The 24,493-nt window shown below is 40.5% G+C and overlaps 1 protein-coding gene across 3 annotated transcripts in view; it reads left to right on the forward strand.

Moving 5' to 3' along the window:
• Positions 1-24,493, forward strand: part of MCU (mitochondrial calcium uniporter) — a 617,067-nt gene that overhangs the window by 527,056 nt on the left and 65,518 nt on the right. For all 3 annotated transcript variants that reach the window (XM_067104777.1, XM_067104776.1, XM_067104778.1), the window contains exons 3-4: positions 12,636-12,806; positions 14,009-14,127. In XM_067104777.1, the coding sequence (XP_066960878.1) occupies positions 12,636-12,806; positions 14,009-14,127 (290 nt within the window). The remainder of the gene's footprint in view (positions 1-12,635; positions 12,807-14,008; positions 14,128-24,493) is intronic.

Here is a 24,493-nt window from a genome sequence, read left to right on the forward strand (position 1 = left end):
GGTTGTAATAGCTTTTGTCACTTTAAGGTTTTGCCCTTTTTTTCAGTTTAGTATATTGCAGCGTTTACTATGTGGCAGTCACACTTGCAGTTACATAATTTAGATGAAAATGAAAAGTTAATGTTATTCATCTTGACAAAAACCAATAGTTTATAATAAACAAAAGCTAGTATTTTAATCTTAATCTTAATCTTGATGTTGTGGATTCCTCCAGTTTATTGGATAAGGTTAAAGAAGTTATTTCAGGATCACAGTCAGGTTGTCGTCGAAGGTTAAGGTTAACACAGGCTTTTTGTTCTCTGAATTAAGCAACATTCCTCGTGAGGTAACTTTGTAGGATAGCTGCGCTCTGAAGTATATTCAGCCATTCCTTTCTATAGGTGGCTGATACTCGGTTTCAAAACAGTAAGGTAGGTTGTTTTGTTATAAAAAATAATACATTTATATGAGATCATAATATGCCATAAATATTACTTCGTATTTTCTTATTGTCATGGACTGGGAGCTGCACGAGGACTGAGATGCACGTAAAAATTTTCTTAGGGACACCACAATTTTTCCAAGGCACCCCAGTCTCTAAAACTCTATTTTTTTTTCCATCAAGTATAGAGATCAGGAATTCCATGAAACTCGGTTTAATATTCCTTAAACAAACAAACAAACAAAGGTGTACTTAAACATTTGTACTTTCGCAGGTAAATCATTTGGTGGACAGTTTTTGTCATCCTTAATCTTTAATCTTTTCTCGTATGAAATTGGTCGTTCCACTGTAATTTGGGAAGACATCTGAAATGAGGCCCTGGCCTTTAATGTGTGGCCACTAAGTATTACGAAAACTCGATAATGACGTTGAAAAATTTCCGTTTAGTGATATATCCTTTATGGAATAACTAGATACATTTGTTGTTCTGTAATGTTTTTGGTTTTATCTCCTACCTGCAGTTATTGCTGTTTCCTGTCTCACTGATATTTTTTGTGAAAAAGATGGAAACAACTGTTCCACTTTTTACGGTTAATGTTACATGCCTTAAGTGTGTGACCCAAGGTGTGGCCATCTGTAAGCCATCTCTCCCAGTACATGTGGCTCCGGAGAACAACAAGGCAAAAGGTACTGTACATTTATCTTTCAGCTCCTGAATTAAAGCTGAACCTCCTGTGGAGTAAATTGTAAAGCAAAGGCAGTTTTATTTGTTTTGTACAGATGGCTCATCACAAGCCCATCAGTTAACCTTCACATTCCACCTTTCACTCTATTGCATGCCCTCTGTCGTTCCCTGGGTGCTGCGGACCTTTCATTTCAAGACCTCTTCCACACCATCGAGCTATCTACCTTTGCTCCCTTTTCCCTAAACTGAGGCTTTATAGACCCATTTAAAATATATAATCCTACATTGTCGTCCCTATTTACCACATAATAATCTGATATATGTTTTTATTCTATGCTCGACTTCTTCACATCTCTTGGTATATCTATGTATATTTATCATCCTTCCAACCCTTCGTACTCCCTATATAATACGCAAATATATCCTCTCAGCAGCTTCTGTATTCTTTCTGGAATTTGCTTTTGACATAAATCAACTTTTGGCTTTCATAGACACTTCTCCGCCAAACGTCTAGCGTAGATCCTGTTTCCTTCATTGTTTTACCTGTTCTGTGGCTCACATTTTATCTCATCCTGCCATTATCTATCACATTTACTCCCAAATACCTATCTGAATATGATTTTTTATCCCCTTGACTATTTACTTTGATCACTTGATTCATTCCTGCAATTTTTCACCCTCTCAAACACTACCAAAAACTTTTTACCACTCTCAGTTTCTCATCACTATCACCAACTAACCCTGAATCGTCTGCAAAAATTGGTCACTTCTCATTCGTTCACGAAAGTTGCCTTTTCTCTACTCCATCCATAAAGATACCGAACAGCCATGGAGACATAGCAAAACCATATCTCTGGCCAACTTTTATACTAGTGTAATAACTCCCATATTTGTTTATTCTAGCATTAACTTTTCTTTCAGTGTGAGACTCATGGTGTAAGGACTCAGTAAGGATGGAACAAACAAAAAATATCCCAGTGTCTCTGTGGTTTAGATAAAGTGATAGAAAGTAGACTTACCGATTTGGCTATCAGCAGAGTTGATTTCGACTCTGCTGTGCATTTTCTTGTCGAAATCAGGCTGTGTACAGAGAATCTAAATCAACCCTTCTTCTCCATGATAGCTCATTTGTAAGTCTGTTATACCCAAGGCAAAGTGAATCCAATATTAATTGTGTATTAGTGACAAAACTTCATTATCAGCGAACCGTTACACTAATCAGTCAGTTGTCATGGTGGAGATGGATTGATGTCATTGCTCAGTACAGAACTTGAACTCGTGAGGAATATGTACATAGAATTCGGTTATCTCTTGATAGCCGGATGGATAGATCGACACTCCATGACTGTGTCCAAAGTAAAGATAGAGATTCGAATCCCATCCGGGGGCAGTTATGCCTAAGGTAAAGGGAATTCGTTGATAAGTGATATGTTTGGTCATCAGATGTTAGGTGAACACCAAGGAGATTTCGTTAATGTTAATGTTTGTTTCTGAATATCAGAATGCCCTTTGGTTGCCTCGTTACGTGTCAGTCTTTCCTTTTTGCCATTCTCTCTTTTCCTTCTGGTATGGTTGGGTCATTAAAAGTTTTTAAACTTGTTAGAGATATGAGCAGATGGAGATTATATTTCGATTCTGATTAGGATGTCATGATGCCTTCGTAGAGGATCGTCGTCGAAACAAAATTCTTTTGCTGCCTCCCTTGGGGAGGGTCACTCAGTCGAAAAGGTCATCGGTGAATGTGTGAAAAGAACGACAAACTGAACCTGATGCGGAATTAAATATTTTATTTTAAGACAATCTCTGCCGAAATAGAAGCGGCAGGTTTTCTGTTGCTGGATGGAATGATTTTGAATTTATTTGCAGAAGGTCAGAGGTTAGCGTCACTACTTTGGGATTAGGGAAACTGAAACATCGTTTAATGGAAAAGGAAACCATTCCTGATTAACATTTTAGGATTCATGATGCCTCACTGAGAGAGTGTTACGGTGGTCTTGAAATATCTCCTCCCTCGTTCTCGTTGTCATTGCGGTAATCTAGGTTACGTGTGATTGATGTAGTACGTGTGAAGAAGTATTATCTTCGTTGCATTTAAGTCGTCGTCATCATCACCTTGCGCAAAAGGCCTGTGTGAAATGTCGCCACGCAAGTCCTACTTCCTTTCTTTCTCTCTCTCTCAGTAGAATAAAGCAGCAACTTAGTCAAAAGAACGAGTTTTCGCTTATTGTTCCTCAGTGACGAGAGATAGATTTCATTAAAATGCTGAGGCACCACTGAGTGATGGCCTTAGGGCGCTTCATTTAATTGCACGAGCAGCAGATTGCGATAAATCTATAGACCAAGCAAGCAGTTTTGCATGGCGGCGCTCTCTCAAGGTGTCTGCATTTAGGTGAAGAAATATTCATACTGCAATAGTGTGAGATCCTGTTCAGTGAGGCTATGCACCAGCGTCTGTTTCGAGAAGACTGGTTTCTGTGAAATGCGTTGAAACTAGTTACGCACCGAATAGAAAAGAGGAGGCAAAAATGGAAGGCAGTATCACCTACTGAGTTAAGTATTCCTTGAAGTTAAGTATGATTTTTCTCAGTTTTTTGTAACGTGAATGGACGTGACCTTGGTCACGAACGAACGAGCCGTAAACCACAAGTGGAAGCCGAAATATGCGAAGCGCTCTGCTGGGAAGTCCTGAATAACTTCCTGCGTATCCTCCGTTCAAAAGTAACCTGTCCGAGGTTTGAGATGCAGCGAATCTTAAACAGTTTTGTAACGGAGTTGTACTTGTAAAAGTACTTGGGAATGTTGCGTCTATTTTACTGTTGCAGACAACGTGCCTTGTTGTTGTCACACAAAATGCTCGGATAGCTGTTTTCTTTTATATATAAGTTTTGGGATGTGTTCATATTTCTTCCATCGCTGCAGGTGTAATTTTAAATTAAAATATAATATCTTTTTAAAGTAGTTATCATTGTTGACATCGTTAATGCTCTCCACTAATCATAGATCATCTGCATTATTAACCTGTTACGTATGAAAATCATAGTCTCGGAAAAATCCCAGATGGTATTAAAAATGTGTATTATTCCCAGAAATTAATTTTTCATTGTTAATTGGATCTGCAGCTTATTACAGAAAGTCCCTAATTTTTACAAAACAGTAGCATTTGGTGGATTTGTCTTAATTTTGTTTCTTCAGTATTAGTCTCACACCGAAGCAGTATTTGTCTCGTGGTAGGAGCATACCAATAATATTCCTTGTGTTTAGAGGATGGCGGAGTAAATCTAATGACTGTTGTTGTAACTTTCAATTAACATAGTTCTGTACTACTTTTGTGCAGATATCGAAGTGTGACTTGAAGATTATTATATGGACTCAGTCAAATAGTGACCATTGCAAGGTGAAATAAGCTATAACACCTTGTTTCTAGCGACGCATTCTTTTTCGAGATGCTTTGCTATCCAAAATTTATGACAAACTTTTCGACCCATTTTTTTTCAGGTTCGGCATGAGATTTGTGATAGGTCTCTGCATCAGTTCCTCTTTCAAGAGGGATTTAAAATTATTGATAAAAAATAGTAGAGTTATTATGTTACCCTCCATATTTTTTGGAGCTTTGTAAAAATAAAGCAAAAAAGACATTACAATCCAACCAGTGTTAACAAAGACCTTAAGAATATGCTCTGTTTACCATTTCATCCTAATTTCATTCCTGCAGTGCCAATTTTAAAAACTATTGATATTAACTTAGTATTTAAATATAATAATATTTTGAGATAATAATATGTTGAGAAATAAACTAATTAAAAATAACCTGCCCAGTTCAAACAATATTGTATACAGTATTCCTTGCAAAGAATGTAATAAGACTGTTAACCTTTTCTGTTGGACGAATTATGTACTAGACAATCTAAATTTTATATTATATTATCCTGTAACAGCTGTAAGCACTGTTAACCATTTTCACACGTTTATGTTTTATGTAAGTCTTGAAGTCAAATGTAAACATAAGTCCGTTATATGTTTTTCTTCAACTGATTAGTCAATAAAGTTCCCCGAAAGAGGCCTGATGGAAGACGAAACTGATGGCACAAATTAAGAACTCTTATTTCCGTTTCCTCAGGTTTCTCCTTCGTTTTCATTGTGGAGTACATCGATATATATATATATATATATATATATATATATATATATATATATATATATATATATATATATATATATATATATATATATATATATATATATATATACGGAATGTGTTTTGTTTTTAAATATTTTTTACTTCAGAAAGAGCTGTTGTTTCATTGCATTAATTTGTTATTGATGTTATGGTTATATTATATTTTATAGCCTTGAAAATGCGACTTGGAACCAAAACGTCAACCGAAAATAAACTGTAGATGATGAGGATGCCTTTCCCTACTGAATCGATATATATATATAATATATATATATATATATGACCACCTAAATAATATATATATAAATATATATAATATAACCAGCCGGTTGGTTGCAACTTCCTTTATTTCAGTGGTTTCTACCTCATCGTTATGGTTAGTGATTCCTATATTCTCCTTGGAACCAACCAACCGTAAAGGATATATAATCGATATACCATAACGATGAGGTATTGACCACCCTGAAATAAAGGAAATTGCAACCAACCAGCCGTGTGTATGTGTATATATATATATATATATATATATATATATATATATATATATATATATATATAATATATACATACATATACATATACATATATATATATAGTGATGCAGGAACAGGGAGACACTTCAGGTAACATTCAGAGGAAGAAGGACCACTAGGCTGTCTTTTTTTTATATTTTATTTTATAGCCAACGTTTCGTAATTATTTACAGAATTACGTCCTCAGGGCTGAGCATAAGAAAAGATAAAAACATTTCAAAGTACAGTCTTAGAATACATTTAAAATATTACTGAGTAAGAATAAAATGAATAAAAATAAAAACACAACCAACCTAGAGATGAGACAGCAAAGGAACTAAATGGAAAGAAGCCACCACAGAAAGAAGTTAAGCTAAATACAATTGACTAACAGATGTAAGAGTGTTTAAGGATGATACAAGTTGTTTTATAAATAACGACTCGTTATTTATAACACAACTTGTATTTATGGATGGTACAAGTTGTTTTATAAATAACGAGTCGTTATTATAAATTCAACTGTAAATAATTAAATAAACGTTGGCTGCTAAGATAAATTGTATTTAGCCTAACTGATGTGTGGTTTTTCCATTTAGTCCGTCTTCACTCTGAATATATATGTATTTTTAATTCACTTTATTCTTACATCACCGTATTTTAAATGTATTCAAGACTGTACAAATGTTTTTATCTTTCTTATGCACAGCCCTGAGGATGTAATTCTGTAAATAATTACGAAACGTTGGCTGTAAGATAAAAAGACAGCCTTGATAATAAGTTTTCGTTCCATGTCTTCTCTGAATATATATATATATATATATATATATATATATATATATATATATATATATATATATATATATATATATATATATATACCATATATATATATATATATATATATATATACAAATACACACACACTCAGGATATATATACATATACACACACCAAGCATATACAGTATATATACCATGCTAACCTGTACTGTATACAACTCAGGTGTTTTTATATTTAGATATATGACTTTATCACATCACCTCTGATTCATATAAATCAGTTAGCTGCAAACGTCCTTTAGTATCACGCTTACATGGAAATAATATATTTTCATATATGTTAGCATGGCAGAGGTGGGTTTTAGTTGATAATAAATCAAACACCTGAGTTCGAACCAGGTGGATTTGTATATGAACTCAGGACTACATATCCACTTATACCTCACTTGCCAGCAAGTGCTGGCCGCTTGGGTTAAATCGTCCACTGTAGTCCTGAGTTCTTGTCCTACGCTGGTTCGAGCCCACAGGATGACGAACTTATTATCAACTAAAAATTCCCCTTCAGTAACATATATGAAAATATATTATTTCCGAGGTAGAGCGAATTGGATATTAAAGGACGTTTGTAGCTTACTGAATGTATATAAATGTACATATATACACACATACCTATATATATATATATATATATATATATATATATATATATATATATATATATATATATATATATATATATATATATATATATATATATATATACAGTATGTGTGTGTGTGTGGGTGTGTTTGTACATATATACACATTATATATATATATATATATATATATATATATATATATATATATATATATATATATATATATATATATATATATATATATATATATATATATATATATATATATATATGTTGCTAATATATATATATTATGGCTGGGTGCTTGCTAACACACATTTTTGGCTGGAGTATTGCTAACCCGCCTTTATGACTAGGGGATTGCCAACTTGCTTTTATGGCTGGGTGGTTGCTAACTCACCTTTATGACTCGGGGGTTGCTAACTTGCCTTTTATGTTTTGGTGGTTGCTAACTCACCTTTATGGCTGGTTGGTTGCTAAGTCAGCCTTTGTGGTTTTGTGGTTGCTAACTCACCTTTATGGCTGGGAGGTTGCTAAGTAGCCTTTGTGGTTTTGTGGTTGCTAACTCACCTTTATGGCTGGTTGGTTGCTACCTCAACTTTATGGCTGGGTGTTTGCTAACTCACCTTAATGGCTAGGGGGTTGCTACCTCGCCTTAATAGCTAGGTGGTTACTACCTAGCCTTTATGGCTGAGTGGTTGCCAACTCGCCTTGATGGCTGGGTGATGGCTACCTCGCTTTTATGGCTGGATGGTTGCTACCTCAACTTTATGGCTGGGTGGTTGCTACCTCGCCTTTATGGCTGGGTGGTTGCTACCTCACCTTTATGGCTCGGTGGTTGCAACCTCTCTTTTATGGCTGGTTGGTTACTACCTCACTTTTATGGCTGGGTGGTTGCTACCTCGCCTTTATGGCTCGGTGGTTGCAACCTCTCTTTTATGGCTGGGTGGTTACTACCTCACTTTTATGGCTGGGTGGTTGCTACCTCGCCTTTATGGCTGGGTGTTTGCTACCTCGCCTTTATGGCTTGGTGGTTGCTACCTCCCTTATGGCTGACTGGTTGCAAACTCTGCCTTGATGGCTGGGTGGTTACTACCTCACTTTTATGGCTGGGTGGTTGCTACCTCGCCTTTATGGCTGGGTGGTTGCAACCTTGCCTTTATGGCTGGATGGTTGCTACCTTGCCTTTTATGGCTGCGTGGTTGCTACTTTGCCTTTATGGCTGGGTGGTTGCTACTTTGCCTTTATGGCTGGGTAGTTGCTACCTTGCCTTTATGGCTGGGTAGTTGCAACCTCTCTTTTACAGCTGGGTGGTTGCTACCTCACCTTTATGGCTGGGTGGTTGCTACCTCGCCTTTATGGCTGGGTGGTTGCTACCTCGCCTTTATGGCTTGGTGGTTGCAACCTCACCTTTATGGCTGACTGGTTGATAACTCGCCTTGATGGCTGGGTGTTGGCTACCTTGCTTTTATGGCTGGGTGGTTGCTACTTCACCTTTATGGCTGGGTGGTTGCTACCTCGCCTTTATGGCTGGATGGTTGCTACCTTGCCTTGATGGCTGGGTGTTGCTACCTTGCCTTTATGGCTGGGTAGTTGCTACCTTGTCTTTATGACTGGATGGTTGCTACCTTGCATTTATGGCTGGGTGGTTGCTACCTTGCATTTATGGCTGGGTAGTTGCTACCTCGTCTTTATGGCTGGGTGGTTGCTACCTTGCATTTTTGGCTGGGTGGTTGCTACCTTGCATTTGTGGCTGAGTGGTTGCTACCTTGCATTTGTGGCTGAGTGGTTGCTACCTTGCATTTGTGGCTGAGTGGTTGCTACCTTGCATTTGTGGCTGAGTGGTTGCTACCTTGCATTTATGGCTGGGTCGTAGCTACCTTGCATTTGTGGCTGGATGGTTGCTAACTCACCTTGATGGCTGGGTGGCTGCTACCTCGCTTTTGTGGCTGTGCGGTTGCTACCTTGCCTTCATGGCTGGGTGGTTGCTACCTCGCCTGTATGGCTGGGTGGTTGTTACCTTGCTTTTATGACTGGGTGGTTGCTAACTCACCTTGATGGCTGGGTGGTTGCTACCTTGCTTTTATGGCTGGGTGTTTGCTGCCTCGCCTTTATGGCTGGGTGGTTGCTACCTTGCTTTTATGGCTGGGTGGTTGCTAGCTCACCTTGATGGCTGGGTGGTTGCTAACTCACCTTGAGGGCTGGGTGGTTGCTACCTCGCTTTTATGGCTGGGTGGTTTCTGCCTCGATTTTATGGATGGGTGGTTGCTAACTCTCCTTTATGGCTGGGGGGCGGGGGTTGCTAACCCACCTTTATGGCTGGGTAGCTACTACCTTGCTTTTTCAGCTCCTTGGTTTCAACTTCACCTTTATGGTTGGGTGTTCCAACTTCACTTTTACAGCTGGGTTGTTACTGCCTCACCTTTATGGCTATGGTTTCAGATTTTATGGCTGGTTGGTTTTAGCTCTGCATTCATAACAGGATACTGCTAACCTTGCCTTTTGAGCTAGATGGCTCATACTTTGTTTCTCTTAATGGGTGGTTCCATGGGCTGGGTGATCCCAGTCTTGTTTTGCTAATATACCTATATATATAATATATATATATATATATATATATATATATATATATATGTATATATATGTGTGTGTGTATAATATTATATATATATATATATATATATATATATATATATATAATGTAAATATGTATATACATATGTGTATGTCTGTTGTGGTTATATTATACAATATATATATATATATATATATATATATATATATATATATATATATATATATATATATATATATAAAACAGAAGTAGTTGGCTCAAGCAATTCACAGTATCTCAGGACAGGGTGACAAGGAGATAGTCGGTCATCTGTAGGTGGTATTTATTTGCCGACGCGTTTCGTAACACTTTGTTACATCAAAGGCTTAAAATAGGAATAAAACTAACGACTTCAAGTTCTCAACATGCTATATAAATATACATTAAAAACAAGACAGTTCATGAAAAGCACCTGCTGACTAAAAGGTTGAAGACTGAATGATTAAAAGGGAAAAGGAAAGCTTCAAGCCAGATACAACTGAACAGAGGTTGTGTGAGTTCAACTTAGGAACTAGCTGTTTTATGAATAACGATTCCAAAATTAGCAGTTCGTGTGGATGACTTTTTGGCTGAAGTCAGAATAATCAATACTTGTATTACATATATTTGAATGATTTCTGATATTAGAAAATTCTGGATTGGACAATCTGCAACCAGTACGGTGACTAACACCTTTATGTGAATCTGCTTCAGCAATCGTTTAGTCGATCCCACGTTTATATCCTCTTGTATATAAACGGTTTGTCGATGACACCTTCGTTCTTTTCAAATCAGCTTTTCATGCTGATCAGTTCCTCTCGTACATTAACGAAGTACATCCGAATAATAAGTTTACATTAGAAAGAGAGGACAATAATCAATTACCATTCTTGGATGTTTTGGTGTTCCGACATAATGACATTTTAACACTTCCGTTTTTAGAAAAAGACTTTTTACTGGTCTGGGTTCAAACTTTTATAGCGCTTGTTTTATTATTTTAAACTAAATTCAATTTTACTCTCCTCCACCGGGCTTATACTCTAACCTCTTCTTGGGACTCTTATCATAAAGAAATAATTTTCTTGCACAAATATTTTACTGATAATTGGTTTCCATCTCATGTTTTCTTTAAACACTGCAAGAATTTCTTAAATAAGAAACTATCTCACTCGGCTGTTATAAGTACAGTACCACGGAAGAAACTCTATGCAGCTATCCCATACGTCCTATAGACGATAAATTTAGAAGTAATCTGAGGTCTGCAATAGAAAAACATTTTAACATGTTGCAAGTCATTTTAATACCAAAAATCCATAATATTTTTAAATTTAAGGATAGAATCTGCCCAATAATAATCGTCAGTCGTATATAAATATATTGCCCCAGATGTAATTTGGGGACTTACGTGGGATCGACTAAACGATTGCTGAGGGTCAGATATTCACATAAAGGTGTTAGTCACCGTACTGGTTGCAGATTGTCCAATCCAGAATTTTCTAATATCATCATTCAAATATATGTATACAAGTATTGATTATTCTGACTTCTCTGTTTTGGGCCAAACAAGTCATCCACACGAACTGCTAATTTTGGAATCGTTATTCATAAAACAGCTAGTTCTAAGTTGAACTCACACACCACCTCTGTTCAGTTGTATCTGGCTTGAACCAGTTTTCTTTGCTGCTTTCCTTTTCCCTTTAATCATTCAGTCTTCAACCTTTTAGTCTAGGTATGAACTGTCTTGTTTTAATGTATATTTATATAGCATGTTGAGACTCTCTTGAAGTCGTTAGTTTTATTCCATGTATTTTAATTTGTAAATTTTCTTTTTATGCCTTGATGATGTAACAAAGTGTTACATGAAACGTCGGCAAATAAATACCACCTACAGATGACCGACTATCTCCTTGTCACCCTGTATATTATATAATATATATATATATATATATATATATATATATATATATATATATATATATATATATATATATATATATATATATATATATAATATATTTTTCCGAGGTAGAGCAATTGGATATTAAAGGACGTTTGTAGCCTAATGCTTGTATATGAATCACGGTGATGTGATAAAAGTCATGTATATATGGGTGTGTGTGTGCGCACGCTCGTGTATATCAAACTAATGTGTATGTATGTGTTTTTACATTTATTTATTGTACGTTGATCCTCGCTAATGTCCCCAAAGAAAAGTGAAGATTTTCTAAAGCATTGCTGCGTTTGGTCTGCTTCATAAAAAGTATAGCAAGCAATTTTTCCTTTTCGTTCTCGTTACTGTAAGATTATTTTATCATGACGTTTATATTTGAAAGTTCAGTGCGTTTTCGAAGCACTGGAAACAGTAATTATACATATTTCAGCGTTTTTTTTTTTTTTTATAAACTTTCACCATTTACCTTATGTTGTACATAAAGTAAGATCGTGCATTTTCAAATTCTGTATTGCATTACTTTCCTTGGATTTTATGGAAATTCTACATAACATGAAATTGGAATTATGGATAATTTTGTTCCTGTATTCATAATTCACATACAAAAGTTAATGGTAGGAATTTTTGCTTTAGTGAAATGAAAAGTATTCATATTTAAATGAATTAATGTATCTAACTCCATATCTGACTGTGCTCAGTTGTATCAACATGTGTAGATTGTAAAAGTATTGAAAGAGAGTTGTACTGAGTTCCATTTCCTGTTAAAAGTGCTTTTTGATAACAAAAGCTTGCCAGATTTGCATTTGTATTGAATATTTTTCCAGGAAGTACTAGAAAAAGAGAAACTGATTTTTTTGTCCGCCTTTTCCCCACCAGGTGTGACAGTACAGGTGTGTAACGGGCTCCCACAGCTGACGGTGCCCCTCCCATCTCGTCGAGATCTGTGTCGCTTCACCCTCCGGCCTGTCACTCACACCGTACAAGATTTCATCAATCAGCTCACTCATGAAGATCATGGCATTGACAGGGTACTCCTCAGAACCGCAGGTAGCTGGTCACTCGTATCTCGAATCCCTGTTTGTTGTTTATGTTTGTACATGATACAAAGGTTAGTTTTTATACGTAGGCAATTTTGACAGATTGTTTAGTTATCTGTTCGGCTTATAAGGTCGTCATTCAGATGGAGAGGCAAGCGGTATATACCGCATGATTGGTCTTTTTCAGTTTGATTGTTATGGTATGGAACATGAAATAAACTGTCATAATTTTTGATTTAGAAAAAAATATAAAAAGTCAGACATTGCTTGCGTTTCATCATGGTCTAAAACATTATGAATGATACAGAAGCCTGGTGGACAGTTAAGTAATTTTCTTCGATAAAACGTAGAATGTTATAATCCATTTGGCGCACACTGGAAAATGGCCACCATGTTGGCATTTCAAAGTAAGTAGGACATTGGTCCTTTGAATTCCTCATTCATGCCAACTTTCATGAACGTCTCAATATTTGAACGATGTTGCCTAAGTAGTTACTAATTAGCTCCGCTAAGTATTCCTCATTCGGCATTCATTTTGCTGCTCTCTCTCTCTCTCTCTCTCTCTCTCTCTCTCTCTCTCTCTCTCTCTCTCTCTCTCTCTCTCTCTTTCTGAGCAGTGCTGTAAAAAAAAAAAAAAAGATAAAATTCCTCAAGCTCTCTCTACATATAATCATCGCTTCAATCTCGACTTCTCGGTACCATATTATTTCATGTGATTCACAAATGTATTAGATTCACTTAGTGTACGGACACTTTTACCGTGTCTCTTATTTTATTATTTTAACTTTTAATTATTTAGTTGCTGTGCCATTTATTGCCAGTTGTACCTTTCAAGACAGTTAAGTGTTGGTGAAGCTTTGGCTCTATGTACAGTTCCCAATAAATGATTGTAGGAAATACGGATGACATATATTTCGTGATTACATTTCCAAGTAGCGTAAAGAATGATCAGTGCGTATATAAATAAAGGAAACTTCGTGAAAATATAATTTTTTTTCCATTTAGTAACAATACCGTAAATCTAAGTGTTAAAATGACTCGCGACTATGTTTATGACAGTTTTGCAACATTTTATTACCTGAGAAAATCCGTTAAGCTGGTGAAATATGAAATTTATCATTGCAGCGATGTATTTGGCACCTTGTTTTGATCAGTGTTTTTTGTCTCACATGATTATGGCCTTTTAAAATCTCATAACCTTGGCCTTTTCAGATGGTATTAGAATTTCTTCGTCCGATAGCATCGAATCCTTACTTATGAACGACTTCGACCTCGAGATCAACGATATGACGTATCGAGTTGTTGTTCCTCCCGGCCAGAAACTGACCCTGGTAAGTTCAAGTTGATGTTGTTTTAAGTGACTGGGATGGTCAGCTTGTAACAGAGGTAATAATAAGATGACATCTTTTGTTGCTGTGAAGTCGTTTCTCACAAATTGGAGCACCCTCAGGGAATATGTAACTCCAATCACTTCCACGTCTGTCCATTAGCTGTATTAGCTACTTAAGATTGGACAAATTTTTTTTATTCGTAAAAATAAAAAAATAATCTCCAAATATCTGTTTAGCATAACTACATACAAGGTCATCAACATCAACCCCCACTTCCCCCCCTAAAAAAATCACAACCTTGAGTATACTTAATGGTGTCACATATATCGTCCTTACAGTTTTGTTTTCCATTTTAGTTTTGTTTCCTCCATTTCCTCCTCCTCCTCCTCCCCTCCCTCCTCCTCCTCCTCCTCCTCCTCCTCCTCCTCCTCCTCCTCCTCAAGTTGCAACCCCAGTTGGAAAAGCAGAATGTTATAAGTTCAAAGGCCTCAATAGGGGAAAGTAGCCCAGAATGGAAAAAGAATTACAGAAGCAGGGTTTTGTTGCCTGACACTTTTTTTGCTCTAGCATTTATCTGCTCAAGTTTCCCCTCTTCCTTCCAAAACATCATCTGCTAGTCTTTCTTTGTGGTAGACTATCTGGTGGCTGTGCCACCTCAGAACATATTTTTTATAGCAACAAAACCTTTCCTTCATAAGTTACTAACATTTGAGAATGCACTGGAAAGAGTATTAATGATTCCTCTTCTCAGTGATTTCAGAGCTTGTAAGAGGTGCAAAAAAAAACGACCAGGTAAAAGAGAACTACTACTTTATTCAAGATCCAGGCAGTTTATATAGCGGCAGAATGGCGCCGAGCCGTAAAAGACAATGAGATCATGAGTGACCTGAGGTCGATAATAATTAACAATAATATACAGCGAACGAGTACACTTTACAGTGTAAAAATAGACAGAACTCAAAATGGATATAATCTTGATGCCTGTGAATGAAGAAATACAAGATACACAATTGACAACAGGTGAACAAATATATACACAGTTTAAATGATTGAATTCGTGTGACCTGGCACGTTAGGCGTGACCAATTGTATAGGCGAAGAAAATGGGATATCGCCACAGAAAGCTTGCTCAGCGGAGGCTTTACAAATACCACCCCCCCCAAGACGTGGGATGCGTCTGATTAGTCTGCATATCTGCTGGGGCGCCGAAGGGTGCCACGGCTGCGTGAGGACAATGGGGGAGCACCCTGTGCGTGAGGCTGTGTGGCTGTGGGTGAGGGCGGGCTTTTTCGGGGGCGGCCACGCGCCCGCTGCTTGCGGGGGCCTGGCTGCGGCGAAGGATGACCGGGCAGGGGTTGCGCTGCAGTGGCGTCTTGTGTCCTCCTCCTCCAGGAGGGCAGGCTTGACCGGTCTATGGATACCCAATCATTCCTCCCGGGCAGTGCAAGCAGGAACGCCTTGTTGTTCTGCTCCAGCACGCGGAAGGGGCCCCTGTAGGGTTTGGCCAGGGGCGGGCGGACGGCATCATCCCTGACGAAGACGTGAGTGGTGGAAGCCAGCCCTGGCGGTGTGAAGGTGGCCGACCTGTCGGTATATGTCTGCTTGCAAGGGGCGAACTTGCCGACCACGTCACAGAGCCTCTGCACAGATGGGTTGTGGCGATCTTCTGTCACGAGTTCGCCTGGGACCACGAGGGACTCGTCATAGGTTTTCTCAGCTGCGGATGGGGCACCGTCAGCCCTGGGGGCGGTCCTCAAGCCGAGGAGGACCCACGGCAGGTGATATTTCCAGTCCTCGGCAGTGCAGAGGGCCATGAGAGACGCCTTCAGGGACCTGCGAAACTGCTCGACCAAGCCATTGGCCGCTGGGTTGTAAGCCGTGGTGGTGTGATGTGTTGTTCCCAGCAGCCGAGCCAGGGCAGACCACAACTCGGACAGGAAAGCCGGGCCCCTGTTGGTTGTGATGTGGTCCGGGATGCCGAAGCGGCTGACCCAACTGGAGAGCAGGGCCTCGGCACATGCGCTGACGGTAGCCTCTTGCATTGGTGTGGCTTCAGGCCACCTCGTTGAATGATCTACCACCGTCAGGAGATACCTGGACCCGCCTGATGGGGGAAGGGGCCCGACGACGTCGATGTGAATGTGGCCAAAGCGCCGCTGCGGTTGCGGGAACTCGCTTACCCCAGACTGTGTGTGCCGGCCCACCTTGCTGCTTTGGCACTGCAGGCACTGTTTCGCCCAGGTCCTCGCGTCTTTCTGCACCCGTGCCAGAGGAACTTCCCTGACAGCAGCTTGGCCGTTGTCCTGCCGGAGGGATGTGAGAGGCCGTGAATGATGTTGAATACCTGTCGGCAGCGGGAGGCTGGAACCAAGGGGCAGGACTGGCCGGTACTGACATCGCAGAGGAGACTAGGGCCCCCGGGTGTGAGGGGCACGTCCTCCACTTTAGGGATGTGAGATGTGATGGCGGTGCGGTAGGCTGGGGTTTCTGGGTCCGCGATCTGTTCCCTGGCGAGGTCTTCGTAATTTACTCTGAGCTGCACTGCATTCAGCTCGACTCTGGAGAGGGTGTCTGCCATGGGGTTTTCTAGCCGGGGAGGTACTTACAGAGCAGGTGAATTCGGTGATGGCTGAGAGATGACGCTGCTGCCTGGAAGACCACGCGTCCCCCTGCTTGGTGAATGCGTGAACCAGCGGCTGGTGGTCCGTAGAGACTGTGAATGGTGTGCCCTCCAGGAGGAACTTGAAGTGCCGGACTGCTCGGTACACAGCGCAGAGTTCCCTGTCGAAGGTGCTGTAGCGGGCCTCTGGGGGTTGAACTTCTTGCTGAAGAAGGCGATGGGCTGGGGGACGCCACCGATGACCTGCTCCAGGACAGCACCACAGGCGATGTTGCTGGTGTCCGTTGTCAGTTGGAGGGGGGCGCTGGGATCCTGGTGTGCCAAGGCGGTTGCCTAGGTGAGGGCAGCCTTCGTCAGGGAGAAGGCCTGCTGCTGGCTGGGTCCCCACAACAAGGACTTTGGTTGGCCTTTCAGAACTTCCGTCAGGGGGACCGTGGTGTGCGCAATCCCGGACATGAACTGCCTGTAGTAGTTCACCATCCCGAGGAACTCCTGGACGGCCTTGATGGAGGTGGGGACGGGGAACCTGGTGATGGCTGTGACCTTTGATTGAGCGGGCGGACACCTGCCGGGGATATCTCATGGCCCAGGAAGTCAGCTTTCTGGACCCCGAAGGTGCACTTGTCGAAACGTATGACGAGGCCATTCTCCTGCAGGCGCTGCAGGACTGCCCGGATGTGTCTCTGGTGCTCACTGTGGGACCTGGAAAATATGAGGATATCATCTACGTAGCAGACGCAGAACTTCAGGTCCCCCAGGATGCTGTCCATGAGCCGCTGGAAAGTCGCCCCGGCATTCCTCAGGCCAAAGGTGGAGAAGGCGAACACGTAGGATCCGAAGGGCGTGATGATGGCGGTCTTTGGTATATCCTCTGGTAACACCGGTACCTGAAAATAGGATTTTAAAAGATCAAATTTAGTGAATATTTTGGCCCAGTGCAAGGAGGCCGTGAGGTCCTGCATGTTCAGCAGGGGGTAGTGGTCGGGTTCCGTTGCGATGTTAAGGCACCTGTAGTCGCTGCAGGGTCTCTAGGAGCCATCCAGTTTCTGCACCATGTGGAGGGGGGAGGCCCACGGGCTGGAGGCCTTCTTGCAGATTCCCATCTGCTCCATTTCAGCGAAGCGTTTTTGGCCTCCTGAAGGCACTTCGCATGTGTAGGGGGGCCCTTAGTCTTTATATGATGGTAGATGCCATGTTTGGCTGGCGCCCCGGGGACTTGGCAGAGCTCGGGCCTGAACACGTCCGGGAACTCCGTCAGCAGCTGTGCGTACTGGTGGGGGGCGGCGGAGCAGATGGTGGGCGCCCTGGGTCCCGTTGCCAACGGGAGGGACCGGCAGGAGTTGGTGTCGAGGAGGCGCTTCTGCCCGATGTCGACTGCCAGCCTGAAGTGAGCAAGGAAGTCAGCACCCAGGAGCGGGGTCCCTACGTCTGCAACGACGAAGTCCCAGGAATAACTCCGGCCAAGGATGGAGATTGACAGGGGTCTGGTGCTGTAGGAGAGGATGGGGGATCCGTTGGCAGCCGTCAGAGATGCAGCCGGATCTGGTTCACACTTGAGGTCCTCTCTGGATGCCGGGAAGATCGATCTAACGGCCCCCGTGTCGACCAGCATCATCCTGCGGGAGATGGTGTCATGGACGTAGAAGCCTAATGATTCTGGGCCCCTGGGTTTTTCGGCTGCCATGGCGGTCTGTCCTGCTGGCCGCCGCCTTCCCCGTTTTTTGAACGGGCGAATGAACAGGGTTGCAGGCAGTTCTGGGCATCTTTGCCAAACTGCCTGTGGTAGTGGCACAGACCCGGGTAACTCCACTTGCTCTGGGGCGGTGGGCGCCTCCTGGTGGCGACGTTGACCTCCTGCTCCGCGCCTTCTTCCTGCTGGATGGAGTTTACTGGCAGTGTGGGCGCTGTTAACCGCTTCGTTGCCTTCATGCAGTCCGTAAGGTGCTGCGCTGTGCGAATCAGGGCGTCGAGGGGCATGGCGTAGGGTTCGGGAATCTGTGTTGGACCTCCGGGAGGAGCTGACGAAGGAAGATCTCCCACGACAGGTTTACTTCCTGCTGCTTTCTGCTACCGTCGAAGTCTGGGAGTGTGAGCAGGTCTTCGCTCATGCCCCATGACTCCATCGCGCTTAGATCCTGCCGCGGGTTGACGGCAAGGTCGATGGCGCGGGTGGCCCGCTTGGCGATTGGTAGGGAGTACGTCTCGAGGAGGGGCTTCTTCAGGAGGTGGTATGTGAGGGGGCGTGCGGCGGACACCCACGGGACAAGTTTCTTATAGACTTCCTCCGGCAGGGCGTGAAGGACTGTGTCAGCCTGCAGCACCTCGTCGTTTAGGTCCGCCATCCTGAACTGGCTTTCAACTCTATACAGCCATGACGTTGGGTTCCCCTGTGTGAATGGTGGCAGCTTTATGGACATGGCGGGCTGTGATTGTGCTGCCTGGCCGGTGAGCGTGTGGGGCATGGGTGTGGAGGAGCGTGAGAGCCTCGGCGCGGGGGCGGGCGAGACGGGAAGAAGGTAGACATCCAAATCTGCAAGGTTAGCGGTTAACTGCACGAGGAAGGGGATGTCAGCGTCCATGCTCGCTCTTTGCCCTCTTAACTGGAGTGGGGTACTCATGTCAAAACGCACTTGGAAGCGCGTCTGTGAGTCCGTTAATGATGCTGGTGATTTTGCCGACGAGAGTCAGCACGCCCAAACACTGGATACAGTGCCGTCGTTAGTCCGCTAAGGGCGTGAGTAAGTTCCTGGAGCCAAGACTGAGTCGCCGTATGGGTCCGCTAATGGCTCCGGGACTACTCCGGGGGTCACCACTGTAAGAGGTGCAAAAAAACGAGCAGGTAAAAGAGAACTGCTACTTTATTCAAGATCCAGGCAGTTTATATAGCGGCAGACTGGCGCCGAGCCGTGAAAGACAATGAGATCATGAGTGACCTGAGGTTGATAATAATTAACAATAATATACAGCGAATGAGTACACTTTACAATGTAAAAATAGACAGAACTCAAAATGGATATAATCTTGATGCCTGTGAACGAAGAAATACAAGATACACAATTGACAACAGGTGAACAAATATATACACAGTTTAAATGATTGAATTCGTGTGACCTGGCACGTTAGGCGTGACCAATTGTATAGGCGAAGAAAATGGGATATCGCCACAGAAAACTTGCTCAGCGGAGACTTTACAAGCTCATCAGCATACCTGTACGAGACTGTTTGACAAACCAAGATATGAAAAGCAAATATCTGAAGAAATTAAGATGCAATTTTGGCATGTTTTGTTTCCTCTATTAGTTACTCTACTAAATCAGGCTCCAAGAAGGACTATTTTATTCTATTGATTAATTGTGGAATTCATGATGATGCAGCATTGTTCTTAAACAGTGATCAAGTACTGTAAATGATCAGACCATATGGGAAGAAAGGTTTGCAGTTCATGTAAAATTGATTTAAACACAATTTTGTAAGTATTCATCTAAAAGTTTTGAGGGTGCTGACAAATGTTATTCTCAATATGTCAAGTGAAGGCAATCTTTAGTTTACCTTTTTTGATATGATGAGAATAACCTTAGTCTGTAAGCTCAGAACTTTCAGATGGATGCTTACAAAATTACTGCTGAAATTTATTTTAAATGAAGAACTACAAATCTTTGCTTCCTTCCATAGGGTGCAATTATTGATTTATATAAACACCTCACATTACTGAACCCTGATCCAATGGATTTTGTTGTGTGACCATCCCAAAATGCTTTAGAAGTAACTTCTCCAAACTGCAATAATGTACTTGGTACAAGTAAAGTATCCACTCATGAAAAGGGAATTGTGTGATCCCTACACCCTGTATAGCAGTAATCCTCCAGTGTATTGTCAGCATATATTCTTTGGATATACATGAGATTCCTTATATGATTTTTGCGCTGATTTAGTGTGTTTGTAATTTGTTGTGTTGAGTACTATATGAATAAAGATAAAATATTACATGAAGGGTTTTCTGTGATATTGAAATTTGGTTTATTATTAAATTACAGTTTCTGTCATCTCATGAACATTATGATGATGAGAAAAAACAAACCAGTTTAAGTTTTAAAGAAGGCCAGAAGTTGTTCCAGGCAATCATTGCAGGGTTCTGGTTCCAATGACACTATCTCACACTGTAATTACAAAAATACAGTGATTTTTCAGACCACTTATATTGTCTTGACAAAGTACTCTACAAGCTGTTAAACAGCAGTATAAGGCAGATGTTCTGGGGTTAGAGATGAAGGACACAGTCAAAATTTGTATTCCTCATGACTACAGTTGTCCTGATTGCATAGAACGCAGTAAAATCTTTCTTCGTGTAAGGAAAAATAATTTGAGGAACTAAGAGATAGGGTTCTTGGGCATCAAACTCCTGAGGTATGAAAACTTCCCAGCTGGACTAGAAAGGTGTTTGGGAATTTTTACTGAAATGGAAAATATGTTCCAGCAGGAATTTTACAGACTTATAGGAGAAATTGTATCCACAACTTGATTGTGGGGCAGGAGAGGTAAATTACTGAGTTGTATAATTATGAGTGCACAGGCCATTGTTATTATTATTTGGCAGTTTAAGCAGACACAATCGACAAGTTGGAGAGTTTTTAAATTAGATAATTTATTAGATACTTGACCTTGTAGTTATTAGATGAATTATTATTATTATTATTAATCACAAGATAAACCCCTATTCATATGGAACAAGCCCACAGGAGCCATTGACTTGAAATTCAAGCTTCCAAGGAATATGATGTTCATTTGAAAGCAGTTACAGAAGATAATAGGTACAGAAAAGAAAGATTACATATTTGTAGAGAAAAAAAGGTAAATTAGTAAATAAATAAAAATATAAATAAATTATTAAAAGACAAGAATTGTTTTAGGGTAGTAATGCATTGCATCTTTGCTTGAACTTTTGAGGTTCTAATTTCACAATATCCTCAGGGAGACTGTTCCACAGTCCAATGGTATGAGGAGTAAAAGACCTCTGGAACTGTGTTCATCAGCATAGCATGTTTACTACATATCGGTGCTGCTGTGCAGCTAATCTGGTCAGTTTCAGCAGGAAAAGAGGACCATGGATCAGTTGTGATAGAGAAAGTTCTCTGTTGAAATACAACTTAAGAAATATTGACAAACAAGAGACCAACCATCAATGGTCCAAGTCATAAATGCTTGTTTTGGGACAGAAGCCGACCACCATGAATCACTTTAAAAGAGATAAATCACTGGCAGAGGTAGACATCCATACCAGATAACAGCATTCTAGTAAAGGGAAGACAAATACCCTAAAAAAAAGCTGCATTGATTTTATCATTGTTACAAATGCATAAGGTGTTATGTATAATACCTAACTTTTGCTAGCATTAGATGTTCTTGATAGCATAGTGTCTTGTTTTGTCCTCAAGGAGTTATCTTCCATGGGTCTACCAGAGCTCCATGGTGACCAAACTAATGTCAAACAATTCTCTTTTAGTTGGTCTCATGGTCAGGTATTGTGCCGTAATGATAAACGCTATAACACGTGATGAAGTATGCAGTGGACTTAAAGATAAGAGGGCACTCTCCCGCATCTTACAGCGAAGCTGTTCCCAGGCTCTTTCCATCGCCAAAACCTGCTAGAAGAGGAAATGATTATTGCACATGTGCAGTCTGCCATATTGTCGACAAACAGACCGGCACGGAGACCACTATCTTCTGTTGGTCATCACCAAACGGTTTTGTTCTTTACCAGTGCTCCAATTTCATTATGGAAACATCTAAAGAAGCAAGTTAAGTGCTTAGTTTTAAATTCCACTTAAAGTTTTATTTCAAACTTTTGAAATTGGTAATTAATTTGTGTGTGTAAGCTGAAAACCCAGCTTTTTCTTGCCAACACATGGCCAGTGCTTAGTCATAATTGCTGATTGTAAGCTGTGAAAAATACAAATTGTTTTAAGGAATTTGTCATTCCAGTTAGATGTTTTAATGAAAAGAAGTGTTCCATAGAGTATCATTAATATAGAAAATCCTTTCAGATTATATGATGTCTGCAATAATCTCTGCAGTAGCCTACAGTAGATCAGATTAAGTGTGAAAAACTTTAGACTAGATTAATAGTGGATGTTGTCTGTAGTCTATAACCTAGGATTACATTCCTTAAGTGTGAACTAGAGAACCTGGATTAGGTAGTACCCTGAATTAGGGTAAGAACCTTTTAAGAAATATCCTATTATGTGCCTGAGCAGTAGCCTAGCCTAGACCAAGGACCCGAGGATTAGGTAATAGCAACAATCTGGGCAAAATAAAATGGTAGCCTAGCTATAAGTCTACATATTAGTAAAATTTTTCCTTTTATATAGCCTGTACACTTAAGCATGATCTAAATCATCCAGACTAGGCAGTACCTTATATTAGATTAAGTGATAACCTTTTATGAAACATCCCATTATTGGACTATGCGTTAGCTTAGACCAGGTGCCCTAGGACTAGATGAAATAGTAATCTGAGCTAGATGAAATGGTAACCTAGCTTTAAGGCTACATACCCTAGTAAGGTAATTTTGTTTTTTGTAACCCATACCCTTAAGTGTGAATTAAAAAACCTGGATTAGGCAGTATCTTAGATTAGAGTAAGTAAGAACCTTTGAGTGATAGCCTAGCTATAAGACTACATATTAGTGAGTTTCTTTTCTAGTTAGCCTATACATTTAAGAGTGATGTAAATAATCTGGATTAGGCAATACCTTATGCTAGGCTAAGGGAGAACATTTAAAAAAATATCCAGTCAGACCAAATAGCCTAGCATTAGATATAAATAGTATCATAGGGTTGATAAAATGGTAACCTAGTTTTACGACTCGGTAGCCTATTTGTAAGGCTACATGTTAGAGGGGTTCTTATGTAGCCTGTATCCTTAAAGGTGATATAAACCTAGACCAGGCAGTATCCTAACCAGATTAAGTAGGAACCCCCTTTTTAGGGAATATCCTACTATTAGCCTAAAACAGTAATGTAGATTAAATAAAGCGGTGGCCAAATATCAGATGAAAGGGTAGTCTTGGCCAGATAAAACAGCGAACTAGATTAAAAGAGGGCCCTTTCCTGTATAGTGTATATCCCTAAGTGTAATTTAAATAAGCCTAGACTAGGCAGTGGCCTAGAATAGGTTAAGCAAGAACACTCTAAGAAGTCCTCTACAGTGTTCTTAGCCTAACAAGATTATGCTAACAGCATTAACGTAAGCCGTACAAAACAGTAGCTTGGGTTAGATAAACAAATTAGTTTATAGCAGTTAGCCAGAATGTGATGACATTCAAAATTAAATTTCACAGAACCCTTGCAAAAGGACTAACAGTGTATAGTAATACAGCTATATATTTGTGTCAAAACTAACCTAAATCTTAGAGCGTTTAAGCTAACATAGATATTTAACACATATAACATTCTGGTAAATAAAATATATTTCAGCTACACACTTGTAATATCGAATATACCATCTGTATAAGGATTACAGACAATTAGTACTAACTAGTTTCTAACAACAACTTGTTTTATATTACTACAGGGCCGCCATTATGCAGGACCCTCAGCTCAAGTGTTCCACAGCAAATTGCTTGGTTCATGTTTTGCAGATGGGTACGGCCCATACCATCTGCCATGAGCATAGTCCTTGCAAAAAACAAGGAAAATTTGGTTGGTCACCAGATATGTGCGATATTTGTAGTATGCTCCTGGCAGGAAG

This window comes from Macrobrachium rosenbergii, chromosome 6, assembly GCF_040412425.1.
Source record: "Macrobrachium rosenbergii isolate ZJJX-2024 chromosome 6, ASM4041242v1, whole genome shotgun sequence".
Lineage (NCBI taxonomy): Eukaryota > Metazoa > Arthropoda > Malacostraca > Decapoda > Palaemonidae > Macrobrachium > Macrobrachium rosenbergii.